Source organism: Meriones unguiculatus, chromosome 8 (genome assembly GCF_030254825.1).
Source record: "Meriones unguiculatus strain TT.TT164.6M chromosome 8, Bangor_MerUng_6.1, whole genome shotgun sequence".
NCBI classification, from domain to species: Eukaryota; Metazoa; Chordata; class Mammalia; order Rodentia; family Muridae; genus Meriones; species Meriones unguiculatus.
The window spans coordinates 73,695,821-73,714,955 of NC_083356.1; the positions used below are offsets into that span (position 1 = coordinate 73,695,821).

Consider the following 19,135-nt stretch of genomic DNA (forward strand, 5'->3'; position numbering starts at 1 on the left):
AAGGAACCATTGGTGCAGTAGACAGCAGCTTTAGGGAGCCTTATAGCAATGAACCATGCAGGAAGAACGTAGCCTTCTACTGTCAGCCACTGGAGTTAGTGTTTCCTGCTCCCATGCGTGTGTAGTTGGTTTCTTTCCGGGGCTTGGTATTAATCGCTTGTGCAGATGGCAACGTTCTGGTATTTGAAGTCAAGAGCAGAGTATAGGTGGGATGTTTGGCTTTGCCCAGGACAGCAGCCTTGATCCTGCAAAAGCTTTAGAGTAGAGGCGCACTCACAGGAAGACTAGGGAGGGAGTTACAGAGTAGCCAAGGAGGAAGGAAACTGAGGAAGGAAATGGGAAAGGTGAGCTGGCTTCTCTGAGACAGGATCTCAGATCTATCTGGAAAGACAGTGAATGTTCTTGTCAGAGAGCTCTCGAAGGTCAGCAGTGCTGGTGTTGAAGAGTTTTGGTTTTTTTTTAGTTAGCTTTAATTTATTTTTATGTGTATGAGTGTCCTATTGAGGGATACTGCTGTTATGATGAAACCACATAACCAAAAGCACTCTGGGAGGAAAGGGTTCATTTGACTTAATTTCTGCATCATAGTCCGTCACTGAAGGAGTCAGGACAGGAACTCATGCAGAGTGGGAGCCTGGAGGCGGGATCTGATGCAGAGGCCATGGAGGCTGCTGCTTATTAGCCTGCTCCCGCTGCTTGTTCAGCCTGTTTTTTCATAGAATCCTGGACCGCCAGCCCAGGGATGGCACCACCCACAATGGGATGGGCCCTCCCTCATCAATCGCTAATTAAGAAAATTCTGTCAGCCAGATTTGGGGCTGCATTTTCTCAATTGAGTTTTCCTCCTTTCAGGTGACTGTAGCTTGTGTAAAGTTGATGTAAAGCTAGCCAGCATAGTGTTTCCCTGCATGCATAGATCAAAATCATATGTATGTCTGCCTGCATTGGCCAGAGGAGAGTAGTGGATCCTCTGGAACTGTAGTCAGAGAGTTTGTAAGTCACCACGTGGGCCCTGGGAACCAAACCCGGGCTCTCTGCAAGAGCAGCCAGTGTTCTTAACCACTGAGCCACCTCTCCAGTCTGACTAGCTTCCATTTTTGTTTGTTGTTTTCTCAATACAGGGTTTCTCTGAGTAGCCCTGGCTGTCCTGGAGACCAGGCTGGCCTGGAACTCAGAATTTGCCTGCTTCTGCCTCCCAGGTGCTGGGATTAAAGGCATGTGCCACCACCATCAGGCTTAGCTTTTATTTTTTTCTTAAATGGTTTGCCTGCATGTATGTATGTATGTATGTATGTATGTATGTATGTATATGTGGCGCATGCACGCAGTGTTCACAGAGGTCGAAAGAGGGCATGAGGTCCCTTGGGCCTAGAATCACAGACAATTGTGAGCTGCTGTTTCCTGGAAGTTGAGCCTGGGAGCTCTGCAAAAGTAACCAGTGCTCTTAATCATTGAGCTAGCTCTTCCCCCCTCCTCCCCCCCAGTTAGCTTTGATTTTCCTAAGCATGGTTTCTGCCACTGTTGGCCTGAAGCAGATTCTTGTGTCTTTTTAGGCAACAGCTGAGAAGGCCTTCTCAATTCAGAAGAATGATGGGGCAGTTTCCTTTAAGGTATGTGTTACCATGGAGTAAAGTGTACTTCTTCTCTGCCATGTGAAAGGACGAGTCTTTATTGGCACCTTGCCCGTAGGGATAGTAACTGGGGCTCCTGTGTGATCACTGGGCTGAAGGATCACTCCCCTCCCACCGTGAGGCTGCTAGCTTCATCTGCTAACCAAGCTATGCATCTCTGACAAAGAGAAACCATGTGAAAGTGCAGTATAATAACAGGCCCGGATTCCAAACCTACTCTGCTGAGGTCCTCTTGTGACCCCCTGCCTCTCCCGTCCATCAGTCCATACTGCGTCCCACTTGGGTGTGTCATAGCTGGAAGGACCTGTGCTGAGAGTTGAGGTGATACAGTTTTGGTGGCCTTGGGTACCCCACCTAGCCAGCCCAGTTATGAACTGCCTGCACGTGTCCCCGGCAGCACATGGTGGTGCATTCCCCATGCAGGCTGTGCCTTTGTTAACTCAGAAGAGCCACCGAGCTCACGTGCCTACAGTGGGACACACTGGCCCTGTGTGTCACTGTCCATCTTACGACTTTTAATCGGTGTGACAGTTAGTGGCTGATAGAGCCCACTGTTAACTTCTCAGAATGTTAGTTGACTTGAAAATGAGATGTTGTGTCTTTGGCCATCTCTGCTGACCTCAGCAGAACCATCACAGACAGGTGGTCACAGTGGAAGTGAGTTACAGCGCCCAGGCAGCCAGGTGCAGGCAACCACCACATGGCACCAGCCATCTGTGTGCTTGAACACTGGCAGAAGGTACAAGAGGCTCATCGGATGACGACACCCTCTTTGACACCTGTCCCAGGGGTTCCAAGGCCGACCAACCTGTCTGCTGGGACCCTAACTGATTTCTGAGACTGGGAACTGCAGCTGAGGCTGTGGGCACCTCTTTCTTCTTCTCTTCCAGTTCTCCTTTAACATCAGCACCGATGACCAGGAAGGCCTGTACAGCCTTTACTTCCACAAGTGCCCAGGCAGCAAGCTGAGGTCTCCTAGCCAGGTCTCATTCAGCCTGAACGTGAGTACCACATGGACAACCACAAGGTTGCTGTCAGAGTGAGACATCTGCAGCTCCATAAGAATAGGCTAGGAGGCTAGGCTTTCCAATAAAAAAATAAAAAATAAGATTACAAAAGGGGCTGGAGAGGTGGCTCAGTGGCTAAGAGCACTGTCTGCTCTTCCAGAGGACTCAGGTTCAACTCCCAATACCCACAAAGCAGCTCACAACTGTCTGTAACTCCAATGCCAGGTGGTTTGACACCCTCACACCAATAAAAAATAAAAAATAAGAATAGGCTGGCTTCTGTGGGAAGGTTTCTGGTTTATTTTGCTTTGGTTTTGGTGCTAGTGATGAAATGGGGCTTTGTGCATCCTGAGAGTACCCTTTGCCATTGAGAGTATATGAGACACGACCGTGAGAAAGTGGGGCTGGTGAGTACCCTGGAGTGGGCAGGGTGCTCTCGTAGAGGACTCAGGAAGAAGGAAGTGTAGAGTGGGTGGCTGTGTTCACCAGCCCAGACTGTAGCAACCTGCTTGTTACCGGCTGGCACTCGCATTCTCAAGCTTAAGGGGGGCAGCTGTGAGTGTGTAGACTAGAGGTGCTTTGTTTCTAAGAGGGATCCCTACTGAGTCTTACATTGGTTTCAGATTGATATCATTGAGAAGAACCCTGACAGCTACCTCTCTGCCGGGGAGATCCCTCTCCCCAAGTTGTATGTTTCTATGGCTTTGTTCTTCTTCCTTTCTGGGACTATCTGGATTCACATCCTTCGTAAACGAAGGTAAGTGTGCTCCGAGTGTGGGAGCTGCGGGTTTTGCCCTGCTGGGTTCTGCCCTTAGGGGAGGTGGCACTGACCAGCCCTGCTGTCTTCTGGGGTGTCTTCCCTAAGGCCGAGGGGCTAGGTGTGAGCCTCTGGTGTGCGGGTGCTGCCTGCTGTGCTGTTGCCTCACTCTTAGTGTTTTGTTTAGAAAGCAGACCCGGATGTTAGTGTAAACACGTAGCAACTAAAATTCAGAGTGTTGTCCTAGCACTAGTGTTGTCCTGAGACACCATAGCACAGGGAGCGTGGTGGGGGGTGCCTTTCAGGGCCCATCCCTTGAGAGGAATGATGTCGCTGCACAAGTGGAAGCTCAAAGCCTCAGCCCAGAGCCTCCTGGCCTTTCTCTGTTGACTCTGGGAAAAACCCCTTTGGAGTCTGTCTGCCTTTCTTCAGGACTGTTGTCCCAAAAGCCAGAGTCTTTGACTTTCTGTTGTCTGGTGTGGAGGGAGTGGCTGCATAGGAGTGAATTCTATGTCTCCTTGCCCAGAAGTCTTAGAACAAAATAGAGTAAAGCATCTTTTCATTAAGAGGCCTATAGACTTGGGGTATGCAAATCTGACACACAGTATTACCCAAAACTCACAGTCTGAGTGAGGGCCCTGGACACCTCTCCCTGCAGCAGGCACAGGGGCGGAAGCTCAAACCCCGGCTGTCTTGATTGCCTTTTAACAGACACCCAAAGTCTTTCATGCTGGCAAGATGTCTTAAAGGGTAAAAGCTCTTGCTGCCTAGCCGAATGACCTGAGCTCCACCCCCTGGTTCCAGTGGTAGGAAGAGAAACCTGACTCTAGCAAGTCGTCCTCTGACCTGTACATGTGCACCATGGCTCTCCCCCTAACACACACTGCCTGTGACTTCCTGCCTGTGTGTGCCTCCTCACTGTGTGTCTTTGCTCATCTACAAAACTGGAGCAATGAACTGTCCTTCTTCTGCTGAGCTTCTCCCATCCGTAGCTCTGCTCTGTGTCTGTGAACACTACTACGGAAGTACTTTGCACCAGGATGCTCTCTGCAGATGAGATAGATAGTTCTAGACCCGTTCTCTTCCTCATGTCTCCTGGTGTTCTGTTTTCCTTTCCTCAGCAGTGGCAGTGTCACTGTCTTGGCTGACATGGATAAAATGATGGCTACAGTCTAAATCTGTGGTTAAGTGGAGCTTATCTGTTTTGTGACAGTCATACTTTTAACTGGATGGATGTGTGCACATGTAGAACTTGCAGTTTAAGCTGCCCCCATGTAACAGCCAGCGACTGCCCGTAGATTGGAAGTGTGTGTTTCACATAGGCATATGACCCCAACGCTGCCAAGAGTATTTAGGACACTTGATAGAACCCAGAAGAATGAGAGACATCTTTGTCACTTAAATGTACTGAGGCCCAGAAAGTGGGACTGAGAGACAGCCAGTTGCCTGACTGAGCTGGGGCTGGAGGCCAGGGCTGCCTGCAGGTGCCTGTCTCTCCTTTCAGCGTAATGTGCCATGCACTCCAGAGTATGAGCGAACAGTGCTGGGCTGACGGGGTGAGAGGCCGCTGATGGTCTTCAGTGCTTAGGTCGGCTGCTGTCCTAGGCTTACTGAGGTGGAGCTGCTGATTCAGAGGTGAAGGTCATCAGGGCTGAATCAGAGTCAAGTCCAGGTTGCCATGACATCAGAACCTTTTACTGCTCCAGCATGGGTGCTTGAATGAGAATGCAAGTCAGACTTGCCAGGATGTGGGAGTGGCCTTTCACAGTGGGCAGTGTTGTACTCTGGATAAAGTCACTGCCATTCAATAGTGACGTCTGCTCTGGCCTTCACTTCCTTTTTGACCTTCAAGTGAGGAGTCACTAGAACAGGAAAGTACCCAGGAGATAAGCCCAGTCCTTGGTGTGGTCTCATTATCGCTTTGTGCATGCTCCTTTCCTAACTGACCATCCCCCTTACTTCCTGTCCCTCACCCACTTCTCTCCAACCATGGAGAGTCACCCCAATATGCTGAATATATAGTTAAGGACATCTGTGTGTTATCACAAGTAATATCTGGTTTGCTGAGTTGTTTTCTATGTGTTTTAAGTTTATAGAAAGTGTTGTCTGCAGATACAGCTGTTTAAATTCAGTGGCACTGCCAGGTGGTGGCGGCACACCCCTCTCATCCCAGCACTCAGAAGATAGAAGCAAGTGGCTCTCTGTGAGCATGGCCATCATGAGGGGGAGCCTGGCAGCAGGCAGAAATGCGTGGTGCTGGAGCGATACCTGAGAGCTCACATCTTGAGCCACAAGTGTGAGGCAAAGAGCTAACTAGGAATCCTCCAGCAAGGTCACACATCCCTCCTCATCCTCTACCAACTGCAGACCAAGCACCCAACTCTATGCGCCCAGGAAGGCCTTCTCCTGTAAACTACCACAGTGTCATTCCAACAGGCAAAAACTGCTTTGTGTAAAAAAAAATAAATAGGACTTCATGTTTGTGGTTTGCTCACATTGTGCTTGCTGCTTGCTTAGCAATGTACCAGATGGAGCCAAGTGTAGAGGCACTTACCTTTAATCCCAGCGCTTGAGGCAGTTAGGCAGGCAGAGCTTTGTGTGTTCCAGGCCAACCCTGTCTACAGAGTGAGTTCCAGGACAGCCAGGGCTATGGAAAGAGGCCCTGTCTCTGGATGGATGAATGGATGGATGGATGGATGGATGGATGGATGGATGGATGGATGGATGAAGAGAAATGTACCTAATGCTGCTGCCTTTTGGGAAGAGCAGTCTCTTAATTCTTTTTTCTTTCTTTTTATAGGAATGATGTATTTAAAATTCACTGGTTGATGGCAGCCCTTCCTTTCACCAAGTCTCTTTCTTTGGTGTTCCATGCAGTATGTATTAGCCTTTGGGGTCACTTATGAAATGATGGTTGTGCGTACTTGATCAGGAAGATAAGCTAGAAGGCAGGGAACATTGGTGGGAGATGAAGAGAAAGAACAGGTTTTTCATAACACCCTTTCGTGCTGGACATCTGGCCATGGGGTCTAGTGAGTGCAGCCTCCCATCCAACTTGCAAGCCATAGTCTCTCCAGAACACTAGTGTCTATTATTTTATTGTTTTTGAGACAGTCTCAGTCTGTAGCCAAGGCTTGAACTCCCAGTGATCCTCCTTGTGTTCCGGTCAGTAAAATTCAGTGTCAGTAGTTTACTTAAAAACAAAACAAAACAAAACAAAAAAAAACCCAAATCTTCCGAAGATCAAGAGTCCAAGAATCGAGCTTTGACTACTGAGAACTGGTGTTCATCAAAATGAGCTCACCTGTGGTGCCAGGATCAAGGCTTCCCCGATTTAGGGGTCTAAAGGGTGTATATAAAGCACATGTGGTAGGCCCGAGTCTCCTGCACTTGAAAATATAGGGTCACAGAAGAAAGCAAAACACACCCAGTCACACTCACAGGACATGGAAGTTTCTTGGATAATTTCCCCTTAGATTTACATTAAGAGATTGTTGGGAGGGCTCCTGAGCCATTTTAAAATCTAGATGACTCTTATAAAATGGAGTCCCTGCACTGCAGCCATCTTTCCCAGCTGCCAGGAGTCTGCCTCTTAAGTTAGCTCCACGTGTCTGAACTTAAGATTGGTGAAGCCAGGTTACTGGACATAGGTCTTTTACTGTGTCTTGTTGGCTGATGTCTTGCTGTGAGCAGGACTTTATGACAACATGCTTGGCCAGGGAGAGAGAGTGTGACCTGGCTGGGTGTTCATTGAAGCCTTTCTCGACCTTTCTCAGTTAAATGTGTTAGCACATTCGTGTGCTTGCTGGTGACTTGGCAAGGGAGGTATTAGACAGGTGGGTGGGCGGGCACAACCCATTCCCAGCATCTCTTGGTTCCCAGCGTCTCTTGGTGTCATTTATTTCTTTACCCTGCCCTGAGGTGCAAGGCCTGGCCTTCCTGAAACACAGCTGTTTGATTTCAGATTGACTACCACTACATCTCCTCGCAAGGCTTTCCCATTGAAGGCTGGGCTGTTGTGTACTACATAACTCACCTGTAAGTATGCAGGTCCACAAGACAGGGGCAGCAGTGCCTGCGCCATGAAATGGCTGCAGCTGAGCTTATGGCTCAGCTGGTAGGGTGCTTGCCAAGCGTTCCTGCCTCCCTGGGCTCCATTCCCAGCACTGCATAAAGCAGGCATGGTGGTGAACATGTGTGATCTTATTAGCCTTGGGAGGTGGAGGCAGAGGAGAGAGGATTAGAAGTTCAAGATCATCTTTGGCTGCATTTTGAGTTAAAAGTTTGAGCTAGCTTGGGTTAGCTTGGGATGACTCTACAGGATGTCTGACGGTATCTGCAAAATGTTGTGTTTTCCAGTTTAAAGGGGGCACTGCTGTTCATCACCATCGCTCTCATCGGCACTGGCTGGGCCTTCATCAAGCACATCTTGTCTGATAAAGACAAGAAGATCTTCATGATTGTCATCCCGCTTCAGGTATGCAACTGTGGCCGGCTTGTCTGGGCAGGGCTCAGCTCCAGGCCTGTCTGCAGAGAGTCAGTTCACTTGGAAACCTGAGCTTGTGCCGTTGTGGGCCGCAGATAGGGGCTACTGACAGACCTCGCTGTGTGCAGGAAGTCCTGGTGGGCACTTGTCTTCAGACAGGCCTGGATGCCCAGATTGTGGTTAGAGAGGTGCAGAGAAGCGAGGAACAGATGCTGCCATGCCTTCTACATTGGTTGCCTCTAGCAAAATGGTTCTCCTGATGAGCAGGCCCAGGTGCCCTGCAGTATTTTAGAACTGGGTGGCACCAGCCAGTTTCCCTGCAAGGTGGAGTAGGAGAGCGGCCCATAGGGCTAGCACTGACTAAATCACCCTGTGTTTGGAGACCATGCTCTGGGGCCTGCCTAACAAGTGCCTCACTGTAGCCCTTTAAGGAGGAGCCATGGCTTGTATTATACCAGCAGCCTATGCAAGGAAGCAGGTCCTAAAGCTGAGGGCACCATAGTTGGGCAGGTACCTCTTCCCAGCTAGCCATGCCTCTGGTGAGGCCAGCTCCTGTTTAAGATGGTAGATAGGGTGTGGCTGGCAGGAGAGGGAGGAAGAGTGAAACTTCTGGGCCACATCATCTCTGGGATTGATTGGCTGCTTGGCAACATTCATCAAGGAGTGTGAGCTGCTAACACCAGACCAATGACCCAGACCAGTTGCTATAGGTTTTCAAGGAGAAAGTAGTCCCTCAGAGTGATTTGGAAGGCCTGTAATGCAGATGAGACTTGGTTGGATGCTTAAGAAAAGGAATATGACAGGCAACAGAGAAGCCACAAATACCTGTGACTGTGTCGACAGAGGAACCAGACAGGCTGAGGTCTTCTGGTGACCAAGCCACCAGGGCCACCTCTAGGCATATGGTTTTCCATAACCTGCCGTGGTTTTACGAGTGTATTCATGACAGAACCTGAGTTCTTTCTCCATCTTTGGGAATTGCTGTTCATGTCCCTTCTGGCAGATTCAGGCCTTTTGGTCTGTTGATTCCTACCCTGGCCTGAGCTGGGATGTGAGAAAGAAACATCTGTGCTGCTGACTCCTCTGTGAGGTGAACACACAAGGCCACATTAACTGTCATCCTAAGGAAATAAGGATGTTGGAAACTGAAGATAAGGAAGTTAGTATTTAGACAATGGGACTGGTCTGGGAAGGTCTTGACCAAAGTCTAAGTGGCTTCCTTTTGCCTTGGGGAGTACCAGAAATTTTCTTTTTTTTTTTTTCCTTCCCCTTTTGTTTTTCCTTCCGTGCTTGGCACGGAACCCAAGACCTTAAAAAGGCAAGGTCTGCTGAACCTCACCCTCGCCCTCACCTGAAGCGCTGAAGCAGGAGTGAGTACCTGATGTTCAGGAGCCCTGTAGGGAGTGGCTCAGCCCTGCCTCTGAGCAGAGTGTTTGAACTGAGCCCCAAGTGGAATTGGGGTTTGCCTTTCTAGACGAGGCTGGAAGCCAGCAAGCCCAGCAGTCACCCTGTCTCCATCCCACTCCGAGCTGAGCTGGGCTTGTGATTGTGTTGAGGACACCTGGTTGTGAGATGGATGCTGGGATCCAGCCGCTGGTTCTCATGACTGCTCAGCAAGCTTGCTTAACTGCTGTGCCATCTCTCCAGCTCCAACATGCCTCATCGTTATCTCTTTTATCATGGCTCATGGTACTCCCTAGAAGTAAATACCATAAGTCATAAACTTCCCTGATGCATAGTACAGTTGAAAAATTGTCCATATCCTGCTAAGAATCCACGGACAGGGCTAAGCGCACAAGACACAGCCTTAGTGTGGAGTTAGAAATAAGACATGGCCACAGAGGAGGACTTTGCAGCCAGTCCTGAAGATACCTGATAAAACAGGGCCAGACCAAATCCCCAATCTGTGGATTTGGAAAGGGGCAGGGAGGAGCTGAGGAAGGGAGGGTGGGATTGGGAGGGAATAAGAGAGCGGGATACAGCTGGGATTTAGAGTTAATAAAATGTAACATAATAATAATAATAATAATAATAATAATGAGTTGCAAAAAAAAAAATAGAAATAAGGCTGGTGGTGGATGGGCCTCAGGAAGATCTGTGTCCTGTGCAGGAAGGGGGACTGGACAGTCCGCCCACGTGAGGAGCAGAAGAGTCTGCACTTCTTGCTGCTCTGACCTCTGGTCTCTGTTTCAGCGACTCAGTTATTGTCCCTGAGAACCAGGAACTCTCTGGAAGAGCTGGGCCTGAGGATGGGTGGCATCCTAGCTAGGAGGGATGTGAAGAGTCACCTGCCTGGTAGCTTTGCCTGAGGCTTGGGTGCCCCAAACAAAGGGTTTCCACTACCCTTGCTACATGCCACCCCAAACATGACGATTTAAGGCAAGACTAAACAGGAAATCTCCACTTCTGTGGGCCAAGGATTTGGGGGTACTTTAATTGGGTAGGCCTGGCTAGGGTCTGGCCTGCTTGCAGTCTTTTGATGGCTGGAGTCTGGTTATTGTAGTCTTCACTGAGTCTGTGTCCTAGGCTGGGAAGGCCTGATCAGACAGAGTAGAAACAGCTGAGGCGCCTTCATCTTCACCTTCGCCTTCACCATGGCAGTTTAAGGGACTCAAACTACCTTATAAAAAGGCCCAGTGTTCTATAGATCCCAGTAGAGGAAGGGCCAGGGGGAATCTATACCCACTTTGGAAATCACACAGCAGCCTGCCAGGGTCAGGAGGCAGCAAGCTGGGAAACAAGGTTCTCAGGGAGTTTATGGATCTGACAGTATCACTGCAGCTCTCGCTGAGGCTGACAGCACAGGTGAGCATCCCACTTTGGGCCACTGTCACAACAGTGCGTATGCTTTGGGGTCCCATGTCCTGTAGGTGCTGGCAAATGTGGCATACATCATCATAGAGTCTACCGAGGAGGGCACAACAGAGTACGGCTTATGGAAGGATTCTCTGTTCCTGGTTGACTTGCTGTGCTGTGGCGCCATCCTCTTCCCAGTGGTGTGGTAAGTAACCGAGGGCAGTGTGTGTGCAGCCAGTCACAGGGCATCTCTTTGAAGAAGACAGCCCTGGAGACCCCAGGCTTCCCCAAATAACTAGCTAGGGGTGAGATTAAGGGAATTCATATCCTAGGCCTGAGCTACTGAGAGTTGCCCGGGGACCCCTGTAGAGTTGGTCTGGACCATAGGATGCAGAGCCCAGTCCTACCCTGTCGAGAAAGGTCTAGAGGCGAGAGCTTAGTGGCCATGTAAAATGTCAGCTAGAGTCTGATAAGGGCTGAGAGGAGAATCATTTTTTTTGCCATTTTACATAGAAAATGAGAACATACTCTGACATAAACTAGTGGAAGTTCTCAGGCCACTCAGGTTTTAGGCCTCTGGAGAGTGGCTTGCTCTGACCCAGAAATGACAGGGTTTAGGCTTGCACTTCGATTGTGTGAAGAAGTCATTGCCATGCTCCGTGAGGAAAGGAGTCCTTGTGAAATCATGGCAGAGGTGGGCAAATTGGTGCTCTAGCGCAGTCAAGTAGACAGAACAGGCTGGTGATTACACAGCCCCCACTCATTGTTGGTATCTGGTCCCTGGCTTCTCCAGCACAGTTCATGATGGTTATTGTTGAAGTGAGTTGGGCTTTCTGGCAGTGCCCATTGCTGTAAGTCGGTGCTTTCTGGAATCCTAAGTTGTTGGGTGCATTGTCCAGCCACTCTGCTTATTGATGTTTCTCGTTAGAGTAACCCTCCCCATACTCTCTGTACAACATAAATATGCAAGTCAACCAGCTGCTACTAGTGTAGAGGAGAGCTAGGAGTGCTAGGATGTGGTCTGGGTGATGAGAGTGCTTGCCTAGCATGCTTGAAGCCATGGGTTCCTTCTCCAGCACAGCATAAACATGGCGAGGTGGTGCATCTGGAAGCCCTGCAAGGAGAAAGTAGAGGCAGAAGGACAGTAAGTTGAAGACCATCCTCTGCCACATAGCAAGTTTGTGACCAGCCTGGGCCGTATGAGATCCTGTCTCAGAAAAGAAAGTGGATGTTGCCTTTGAGTTCCTGGGTCCACAAGGAAGGGTGCCCAGACTTAAGTTACAGCGCCACAGCAGTTGCTGGTGTATGACTGGGGCTGCCTGCCCACCTCGGGCAGCCCTACAGAAGAAAAGAAGTGGGGTGAGACCATAACCTCGCAGTCTCCCCAGCTACCCTGCCATCCTGCCCACAACAGGCAGCTCAGACCTCTACCCAGAATGGTCAGTGTTGTCCTCGAGTGTTGGGAAGCCAGAGTTAGGTCCTACTCTTAATGTCTGCAGTTGCTGGAACCCTGAAGTACAAGGGTCCCAGCTGAATATTTTCTCGGTTTTCTATTGCTATGATAAGATACCGTGACCAAGACAGCTAGTACAAGAGAGAGTTTATTTGGGGCTTATGGTTTCAGAGGGTTTGAGTCCATGACTGTCATGGCAGGGAGCATGGCAGCAGGCAGGCAGGCATGGCACAGGAGCAGTAGCCCAGACCTCATATCTTGATCTGTTAAGTAGGCAGCAGAGCGTGCTAGCTCAACCTCAAAACCTACCACTACTGACACCTCCTTCAACAAGACCACACCTCCTAATCCTTCTGAAACAGTTCCCCCAGCTGGGGACAAAGTATTCAAGTATATGAGGCTATGGGGACCATTCTTATTCAAACCACCAAAAGCATAGAGCCACCAGTGGTCATTTCTTGTCCCTTGATCACAGCACTGAGTAGGTGCCCAGTGGCAAGATCCTTTGTGATAATTGTTTTCTGAAAATTGCTGCATGAGATGATATTATAATAAATATAGAAGAAATAGCATCCGTGAGCCAGTGAGATGGTTCAATGGCCACTAAGCCTAATGACCTGAATTTGATCCCCGGGGGAAAGAGAAAAACCAATACCACCAAGTTGTCCTCTGATGTCCACACACACACATGCGCATACATACATACTAATTTAACTACAAATAAATAGCACCACTAAAATTTTAAAATTAAAACTTATTCAGCCAGCCTTGGTTCCACTAGCATAAACTACCTTTATGCTAATAGTATTCCTGTGTTCACTTCCTCATGATGTTTGGGGATTACTGGGGTTCTTCACTGAGGTTTTAGAAGTGATTTCTCCATAGAGAAGAGTCTGTTGGGGTTAGTGTTGGAACAGAAGCCCTGCCTATGATTCCTCACCCGCCTCCATTGCACTTCCTTGTCTGTCTGCTCAGGGCAGGCTTTCTTTCCACTGTGGCTATGAGCTGTGCTTACAGGTCCAAGTCTTTTTTTTTTTTTATGTTACATCTTGTTATTTGAGCAGGGATTCACTTTGTAGCTCTGGCTAGCCTAATGCTCATTCTTAGTCTGGGGTGGTCTTGAACTCTCAGCAGGCCTCCTGTGTCAGCCTTCGGAGTGCTGGGATTGCAGCATGCACCACAGTGCCCGCCTTCACGGCATCTTTAATAGCGCTAATGTCCTCTGCCTAGACCATAATGATGACGATTAGTCATCATCGCCGCAGAGCCTGAGAAAGGCTGCCAGAGTCTGGCCTTTTCCAGACCTGTACATCTAACCAAGTACAGTGAGATCATGTAAAGCCCTAGACCTTCACAGCTTTTAGACCTTAATTTAGCAACCAGCAGTGACTTTCTCCTGGGTCATTCCCCTGCCTGGCAGGGCTGCTCATCTTGGGCGTGCCATCTTCTGAGGGACAGGGTGGTTGGGCGAATGAGAGCAGAATGAAATGATGGCAGTTCCATTGTTCCCCCGGCTGGCCCTGCTTCCCCCAGCAGAGGGCCTCTTCCTCTCAGCTTGACCATAAATGGCCAAGTGTGGACTGGCAGAGATTTCTTGCTTTAGAAGGGGTGCTGTCTAGTCATCTGGTCCGACCCTTTCAGTTTGCAGTGGGGGCTTGGGTCCTCAGCTACTGGAGCCAGAAATAGAAAAGAATGCAGGCTTCCCTACTAACCTCCGTTCTCCAAATGCTTATTTTTAGGTCAATCAGACATTTACAAGAAGCCTCAGCCACAGATGGAAAAGGCAAGTTCCCTTGTGCTCTTTTGTGTCCCTTGACTGACATTTTCTCTGCTGAGAACTGGGCCCCCCAGCACCAGCTTCTGGGGACAGTATAGACAAGGTTTGGGGCAGCAGACATGGTTTGGTGGGGCAGCAGGTGCTGGGGTACAGAGACAGAGAGGAGTCACACAGGGAGGCCTGGGGCAGCAGCCGAGTGCCACTTCTGCCCATTGTAATTCTGATCTTTACCTTTTGGTATGTTCGTATAGTTATTTTTTAAATTTGTTTTGATTTCAAGACAGGGTTTTTCTGTGTAGCCTTGGCTGTCCTGGAACTCACTGTGTAGACCAGGCTGGCCTTGAGCTCAGAGATCTGCCTGCTTGCTGGGATTAAAGGCACGTGCCACCCTGCCTGGCCCAAGATCTTCACCTTTCCAAACCAAATCCAATAGCAAGTCTTGTCTCAGGAGGGAATGTTGGGATCTGGGAAAGGTCAAAGAGCAATGATGTGTTGGGATCCTGGGCCTGCAGGGCTGGGTGGCCGTGTGCAGCAGCCTTCTGGCCACGTCAGCACCCTCTGCCTACGTTTGTTTGAAGTGAGAAGCAGTAGCCGAAAAGCCTTCCACATTGCCTGGTGTCCTAGCACTGTGCTCTCACAACTCCGTCTGTGTTGTGGAGCGTGAGTGAGCGGTGTGTTTCTGGTCCACACCAGTGGACTGGCCCACAGAGTGGAGGAACAGTTCTTGGAGCACATGAAATTGCTCCCCCAGCTGCATTCCAGAATTTCATCACTGAGCATTTGTTGTTGTTAGAAAAATGTGGATTCATTTTAGGAATGTGGAGAAAATACTAGCTACAGATCATTTCATAGGCTTGATGATTTATATCAGGTTTTCTCGCTTTGGGGGTTGGTTTCGCGGTTTTGGTGTTGAGATGAAACAAAATATGTCCTTTACCACCGAGCTGCCCTCCCTCTGCCTTCCGTGTCCAAGTGTTCATTGAATTGAATGGCCCCTGCTTTGAGGTCCCACTTCTCTTCAGGCCTGAGTGTGCTCACTGGGTATTTATGCTGAGCTTGGACCAGAGTAGCCCATGTGGCTGTCCAGGCTCCTGCAACTCCTGGGCATCCCTGTGTAGGAGACAGTGGGCCTCCACAGATGCTCAATGCCAACTTCTGTTATCTCCACCATGGAGATAAAGCCTTTCTGTCACGTGTTCTCTCTTCTTTCCTTCCAAGGCCTTTGAGGTCCCCTCTCTTCCCCCAACACCCCCTCTACAGCACTTTCTCTTTAGAGAGCCACAGCTGGAGTGCAGGTGGTTTGGGCAGCATGCAGTGACTTCCCAGTGCCTCCTGCAGTAGGCAGAAGGGAGCTCCTGTCTTGGGTGAAAGCCTGCCTTGGCTATGTTCAGGAATGTTCAGCAGTGTTGTTTGCTGTTGTATATATGTAGGTATGTATGTACGCATGCATGTATGCACATTACATTAAAAGGTGGCTTATTGCTCTTATAACTTAATGCATAGGGGTTTTCCTCAGTGGATTAAGATGGGATATTTTATATATTTTTCTGTTCTGCCTGCATATAGTCTATATGCATAATGGGTAAGTTACAGACAGCTGTGCGCTGCCGTGTGGGTGCTGGGAATTGGAGTGGGTCCTCTGGGAGGGCAGCCAGTGCTCAGAACTGCTGCGCCACCTTTTTTCTTTTCTGTTTTTGCTTTTATTTGCTTGTTTGATTTTTGAGACAGGTCTCTCAGGTCTCACTGAGCGCAGCCTATCCTGGAACTCACGGAGATCCTCTTGTCTCCTGTATCTTTCTTCCTTGGGTGTTTTGGTGTTTCTAAATTAAGATCCTAGGGGCAGTGCTCCCCAAGTGGAAAGTTGTGCCTGATTGTCTCCTTGGCCTTGTGGTCCCCTGGTGATGGTCTTTGCCGCACCCCCCCCTTTTTTAACCATCTTCCTTTCATTGTCATTCCAGCCTCTGCCCGGTTCACCTTCCCCACTTTGTCTTCCGTCCTGCCTTAAGGTCCTGCGTGTAACTGGAGATTGGTCTGTGATGATCCATCCTCATGATCTTAGCTGAGGATGGCAAGAAGGGGCTTAGTCTAGTGTAGCTAGCACAGCAGCTATGAAGAGTCTCTGCAGACAAGTTACCCCAGTGGTTCTCAACTTGCCATACAGTTCCTCAGGTTGTGATCACCCCAATCATAAAAGTATTTGCATTGCTACTTCATAACTACAGTTATGCTACTGTTATGAATTGTAATGTAAATATTTGTGTTTTCCAATGATCTTAGGTGACCCCTGTGAAAGGGTTGTTTGAACCCAGAACTGCTGGTCTAGATCAAGGGCACATGCGGTCATTCCTCTGACTTCCACTAGGTGGCAGTATGAGACTTCTATAGTTGTAAAGTGGCTTTGCATCCCAACCCAAGAAGAAGCAAAGGTACAGAACCTTTTTCCCTACAAAAGGGTGAGAGACAGATGGGGAAGTCTCACAATTGGGCACTTTACTCTGTTCTTTAAAAAACAACTTCCAGAGTTAAGGAGGCCGGGTCCAGTGATGGAAGTCCCCCCAGAGAAGCATAGGGACAGCACTCTGTTAGCAGGCCAGGCTAACAGTATGGCCCTGCCTAGGGCCCAGGTACTGGCTACTGGTTCCCATGGGTTGGGTCCTCTGGGCCTTTGGTCACACTCTGGGTGGCTTACCTGTCCTAGTGGCAGCTACTCACGGGGAGGTCTGTTCTAGGATCTGGAGGCATGTGGTCAGATGGAACCTGGCATTTGGCTTCCTCAGCTTCTGTCCAGTCACTTGTCACCTGGCCTTAACCCAGACTTGGGCTTGTGTAGGTGCATTGTGGCTGAGCAAGCAAGAGCATGCTGTTTCAGAGCCTGTTTGTTGGGTTCGTGTGTACCCCTTTGTCTCTGGATTCCCTTTGGCCGAACTTGAAGAAGCACAGAGGAGAGCCTTAAGGAGAAGCTGCCCAAGCCCAGCCTTTTCTTTTCCACCACATGCCGAGGCTTCTCTCAGGTCATCTGGCGCTGCAGTCTCCAGCCTTTGAGGGGCCTGACTGAGTCTGTAAGACACCGTGCAGCGGCTCTCGGTACTCCAGCCTCCTGCCAGCATCAGCTGACTGTGGCCCTGGGACCTGCAGGACGACTCCTCTCTGGGTTTCTCTCTGGTGTCACTACCTTATAGGATCAGCCTGGGGGTATACTGCTGAATGTGATTGATGGGTTTTACCTCTAGTCACCTGCTTCTTTTCCTTTTGTTACTGGAAAGGCAGAAGAAGTATTCTAAAGAGCCTTCCATTTACCATGCGCGTCAGAAACATGTGATTGGATGGCTGCGAGCTGGTGGAGGTGTGGCCTCATTCTGAGCAACTGCCTTGTTGAGAAAGGAACCTTAGCCACAGGATATGTTTTGATACTGTCTCTCAGAGCTCTTTGGTTGCATTGGCTTCATAGCACGGCATTAGTAGTGTTCTATTTCTGTGAAGAAACATCATAACCACAACAACTCTTACAAAGGACAGTGTTTAGTTGGGGGCTGGCGTACAGTTTCAGGGGTTTAGTCCATCGTCATGGCAAGGGACATGGAGGCAAGTGTGGCAGGATTGTGCTGGAGAGATTGTTCAAAGCTACATCCTGATCTGCTCGAGGAGAGGTAGGATCTGGGCCTGGCATGGCTTTGAAAGCTTAAAGTACCCCTGCCGTGATATGCTTCCTCCAACAAGGTCACACCTAGATGAGCTTATGGAAGCCGTTCTTACTCAAACCACCACAACTAGCACTGTGCTCCTGGTGCCTCATGGTGTGCAGAAGTGTTGCCAGGTCAGTGATGTCTGGGCGGGATCAGGGCTGTGGCCCACCACAGCAACCACCAGGCTCTTTTATTTATAGATTTTATGCGTATGACTATTTTGGCTGTGTGTATGTATGTATGCCATATACACACCTGGGGCCCTTGGAGGCCAGGAAAGGCTCTGGAGCCGGGGTTACAGATGGTGAGCTGCCACAAGGCTGCTGAGCATCAAACCCAGGTCTTCTTCAAGAGCAGTGAGAGCTCTTAACCTCAGAGCCATCTCTCCAGCCCAGCCAGGGCTGGAGGTTCTTTGTTGGTGGCTCTTCCTGGGTGACCTGGGTCTCTGTCCTTTCAGAGTGTCTGTGATGATCCAGCGAGTGTTTGCATCATCAAGTCTCAGTTCCAAGTGCCTGTCTTTACACCCAGTGTGGAAGAATGGAAGGGACATTTGGTGCTGCAGTGCAGTGGGTTGCAGCTTGTATCTGAAAAGAGGACAGCCGCTGTGTCAGTGTTTACTGCCAGGATACAAGTTGTGCTTTTGAGTACAGAGGACGGGATAGGAAGCTCACGGCAGCCACATGAGCGTGAGCCTCCTAGTTCTTACACCCTCACGGCTGTGCAGAGTGGAACTGCTTAAGAACTGCTTCAGTGTTTGAGAGCGCGCTGCCGTCTGCTGAAGCAGTGAGCTCCACCTGATACATGATGTCACACTGTTTTACTGGCAGATGCCATCACAGGCAGGCAGGGGCAAAACCTCAGAAGGCGGAATTTGGGCCTGTGACAGCAGTGAGGAATGTTCTCACCCACAGGACAGGTGTTTATTTGAGCCCCAGTTGCGTCCTGGCAAGGAACCGTGTTTTACTCGGGTGTGTTGGTGAGAAGCCTTCAGCACATACCATCACTGCGACTGTGCAATGATTCTCGTGGCACTCTGGAGTTCCTGCAGCTGCCTTTCTGGGCAATAGATCTGTTTGAGGGTTTAGATAAGAGCAAACCTGTGTTTCTACCTAAAGTTGCCTGTTTGCTTTTCCTATCGCTCTGTGTGTGTACACACCACGACATGCTGATGTATGCATAAGGTCCCCTCAGGTGTTCAGCTCTGTGCACCACAGAGCAGGGCTCTCCACCTGCCACTCGCTGCTGTACCAGCGCTCTGGGCTTGCAGGTGGGCGCGCGGCTGCAGCCGGCCTTCGCGTGTTCCAGGGAATCTGACCCCACTGCTCTGTTTGTTCAGCAGGGGCTTTACCACTGAACCTAGGTCTCCAGACCTAGGTGCTTATTGTTTTGAGTCAGAGTTATGCTCTAGTCCAGACTGGTCCAGAGTCATGATGATCCTTCCACCTCAGGCCCACAAGTGCTGGGATGACAGGTGTGAGTACCACATCTGGTTGTGCGAAGCTTCTTGTGTGATTTGTGGAGCTCATGCCCACTAAGCCTCCTTGA

General features: G+C 49.6%; 1 protein-coding gene across 1 annotated transcript in view; it reads left to right on the forward strand.

Moving 5' to 3' along the window:
• Gpr107 (G protein-coupled receptor 107) overlaps nucleotides 1-19,135 on the forward strand; it is a 61,494-nt gene that overhangs the window by 24,757 nt on the left and 17,602 nt on the right. The window contains exons 7-14 of the mRNA XM_021653118.2: nucleotides 1,554-1,610; nucleotides 2,522-2,632; nucleotides 3,262-3,395; nucleotides 6,196-6,271; nucleotides 7,360-7,433; nucleotides 7,755-7,872; nucleotides 10,752-10,882; nucleotides 13,870-13,913. Coding sequence (XP_021508793.2) covers nucleotides 1,554-1,610; nucleotides 2,522-2,632; nucleotides 3,262-3,395; nucleotides 6,196-6,271; nucleotides 7,360-7,433; nucleotides 7,755-7,872; nucleotides 10,752-10,882; nucleotides 13,870-13,913 — 745 coding nt within the window. The remainder of the gene's footprint in view (nucleotides 1-1,553; nucleotides 1,611-2,521; nucleotides 2,633-3,261; nucleotides 3,396-6,195; nucleotides 6,272-7,359; nucleotides 7,434-7,754; nucleotides 7,873-10,751; nucleotides 10,883-13,869; nucleotides 13,914-19,135) is intronic.